General features: G+C 35.9%; 1 protein-coding gene across 2 annotated transcripts; it reads right to left on the minus strand.

Annotated features, from left to right (window-relative positions):
- Nucleotides 1–326: 326 nt before the first annotated feature.
- srrd (SRR1 domain containing) lies at nt 327–2,413 on the minus strand. Of its 2 annotated transcripts, XM_026268986.1 has the most exons (8): nt 2,293–2,412; nt 2,095–2,256; nt 1,907–1,947; nt 1,663–1,826; nt 1,488–1,586; nt 1,264–1,415; nt 921–966; nt 327–623 (listed from the first exon to the last, which is right to left on the minus strand). In XM_026268986.1, the coding sequence occupies exons 2-8, from the start codon at nt 2,232–2,234 to the stop codon at nt 429–431; spliced, it is 837 nt and encodes a 278-aa protein (XP_026124771.1). In that variant the 5' UTR covers nt 2,235–2,256; nt 2,293–2,412; the 3' UTR covers nt 327–428. The 2 variants fall into 2 exon arrangements, with proteins under 2 accessions (XP_026124771.1, XP_026124770.1); XM_026268985.1 differs by having other exon boundaries at nt 2,095–2,413.
- Nucleotides 2,414–2,770: the final 357 nt, after the last annotated feature.

The following is a 2,770-nucleotide window of genomic DNA, read 5'->3' on the forward strand; positions in this document are numbered from 1 at the left end:
TTTAAACAATACTGACTTTATTTCCTGAAATTGACTTTTTTTATATATTGGTTTCCATTTAAAAGAAAAACGTGTCTTGATTTTTTTTGTTATACCACAGAATTAAAAATATTAATTATAATTGACTTTTTATCTCACAATTTTGCCTCCTTTTCTTGCAATCTTGATTTAATCTCTCATAATTACACATTTAAATCTCGCAGTTACTTTTTTTTTATCCTCCGGCAGAAACCGGCTTCCATACTGTCTCCAACTCTGTATGTTGACACCAGTTGTACAAAGAAAGAAACACTTAACCTTTAAGTCCCAATAAAACAAGACTCCAATTAAAAAAGACAAAACTACAGTATATTTATTTTTAGAATAAAAAAACATAACGTACACAAGAAACTGATTTTTCTGACACAATTTTTAAGGCTGTGATATTTTCAGCTCCTTTTCTCTTTCTGAATGATCTCGAGATCTTGGCAGTGTTGGTACAGTGGCTCTGAAGGCTCGGTCCAAATGCATTCTGGGAGTTTATTTAGATTTTCCAGAGGGAACTGAATAAGTGCTGTGTCATTGAACACATCCAGGAATCGCGGGGAGCAGGGCAGAGACGTCTCGTCACACACACATACCACCTAAAACAACACTTAGTCAAGGACTGGGGGACTTTGTGGAGGAAAAATTGTATATGACCCTTATATGAAACCAACAGTACAAGGGTCAACTTTTGTAACTAATAGACTCGAAAGAACAAGATATTCAACCAGATAATAAATAACATTTTTATCATACATTGCAGTGTAACTGCATAACAGGACATTTGTGTAAAAGGTGAGGATTTTTATGTCATCTCAGGTATTTCTCTACATTTATGATCTTTATAAACATGCATGAATTGTAACTGTGTAATGTAAGTTAGAAATCAAGGATACATTTGAAAGGAAGCTGTAGTCTCTCTCAAACTCTCTCTGAAGCATCCTAAGAAAAGAAAAAACTTATGGTTTAACTTATTCACAGTTTTGCATAAATTCTAGTAAATAGTGAGCACAGAGACTGAAGGAGTGTTATATATTTTATTAATATATAAGATTAGATTTTTGGAACCACAAGGCTATCAGTGCCCATTTCCATTTTAATCTTAAAGTTTAAATAATTGTGTTGTTTTTGTCATTTAACATTTTTGTCTGGTATTTCTTTATTTCAGTTTTAGTTGTATTAACTAATTCCTAATATAAATAATTCCTAATAATGTGTTTTATAGCACCAGAAGCCCACCTCTCTCCAATGCCATGAAAACTGTTGCCAATTATAATAATTTTTGGCAACGTCTGAAGCGTCCAGTTTTTCCACAGCAGGTTGTTATACAGAGCCTTCCCACAATGCATCAGGTAAAACAGGGTGGGTTGATAAACCACTCGCTTTCCCTCCTGTTAAGAAAAGAATGCTTAAAAACGGACAGCAGAACAGATGTCTTCGTTCACGCCAGTATATGTGTGCACCTCATTTTCGGTCAACACGGTGAAGCCCAGCTCCTCGAGTACATCACACTCTGACTCAGAAAACACAGGATCATACACAGAACAACTGCCCACTGGGATCTGAGGGGGAAAGAATATCTGTATGTTGAATTGACAAATCATATAGTCATATAACTCCTTAATGAAATGTTCATACCTGCAGTGTCTCTAGAAGCAGTAACAACATTGCAAGCTGATACCGGGCAGATACACAAGAAGCAAAGTGACCCAAACCATAACACACACAGTGCTGAAGAAAAACTTCTCCATTCTGCTCCGAGGAACCAGGAGCACCGGGTAGAAGTCGCTCGGAGATGAGATCTGAGGGTGGAGATGGGAATGTGGTCATTACAAACTGTGTTTTTATATTTGTAGACAGTACAGCTGTAATTCAACATCACCTTTCCACTCCATCCAGAAGTTTTCTCCTCTCAGTTCATTCCTGTGATGGTAAAGAACATTTCACAGAGCTCACTGACAACATGAACACAATTCTTAACATAATTTAAGCAGTTTCCTATTAACTTAAGTGTGTTATAATGCATAATTTCTGCTTGGATTCGACCCAGACACTCCGATGAACTCTTACATGGCATTTATTATCTTCTTCTTGTCCGGTTTGCAGTCAGACAACTGGTGTGAGTCTAGTTTGGGGTTTGAAGCGTGTTTTCCTCTTCTAGCAGTTCCTTTGCGGCGCGCAGCTACCTGCCAGTCATCATTACAAGCCATTATCGCAAAATCCTCCTATTTCAAAAGAATTATTTAGATTCGGACTGCTCGAAATCAATGGTCAGACTAAGTGGAAATCGATCGATGAACACATTTCGTATTTTTGTACGTGTAGATGTTCATTGTTTACATCTACAAACACCATGTGAGTGTTTCTGTGTTACACTATAATCGTTCCGCTCGCCCAGACGCCCACTGCTCTCAATATATTCAGTTCCTATAACTTACTTTGTGTTTAGGCACAAATCACTAATAAGACAAATTTTAAATAAATATGATATTTTATTATTATTTATTTATCGACATATCTATATATGTTTATATACATTTTTAAGGTTAAAACTTAAAGGTTAGTATGCATTCCCTTTTCAACAGTGTCAGGACGTTAAATATCACGCACCTTGAATTCTATTCTATTCTATTCTATTCTATTCTATTCTATTCTATTCTATTCTATTCTATTCTTGTAAACCCCCTTAAAAAATAAAAAAATAAAAACTCTAGTGAGAACACGAGCGCGCGCTCTGTTAGTTGGA

This window comes from Carassius auratus, chromosome 8 (genome assembly GCF_003368295.1).
Source record: "Carassius auratus strain Wakin chromosome 8, ASM336829v1, whole genome shotgun sequence".
NCBI classification, from domain to species: domain Eukaryota; kingdom Metazoa; phylum Chordata; class Actinopteri; order Cypriniformes; family Cyprinidae; genus Carassius; species Carassius auratus.

Coding starts and splice junctions, on each gene's coding strand:
- srrd (XM_026268985.1), bottom strand. CDS start 2,234: ATGGCTTGTAATGATGACTGGCAGGTAGCTGCGCGCCGCAAAGGAACT. Junction 1,948..2,094: donor AAGAAGATAATAAATGCCAT/GTAAGAGTTCAT, acceptor TTACCATCACAG/GAATGAACTGAGAGGAGAAA. Junction 624..920: donor ACTACAGCTTCCTTTCAAAT/GTATCCTTGATT, acceptor GTGTTGTTTTAG/GTGGTATGTGTGTGTGACGA.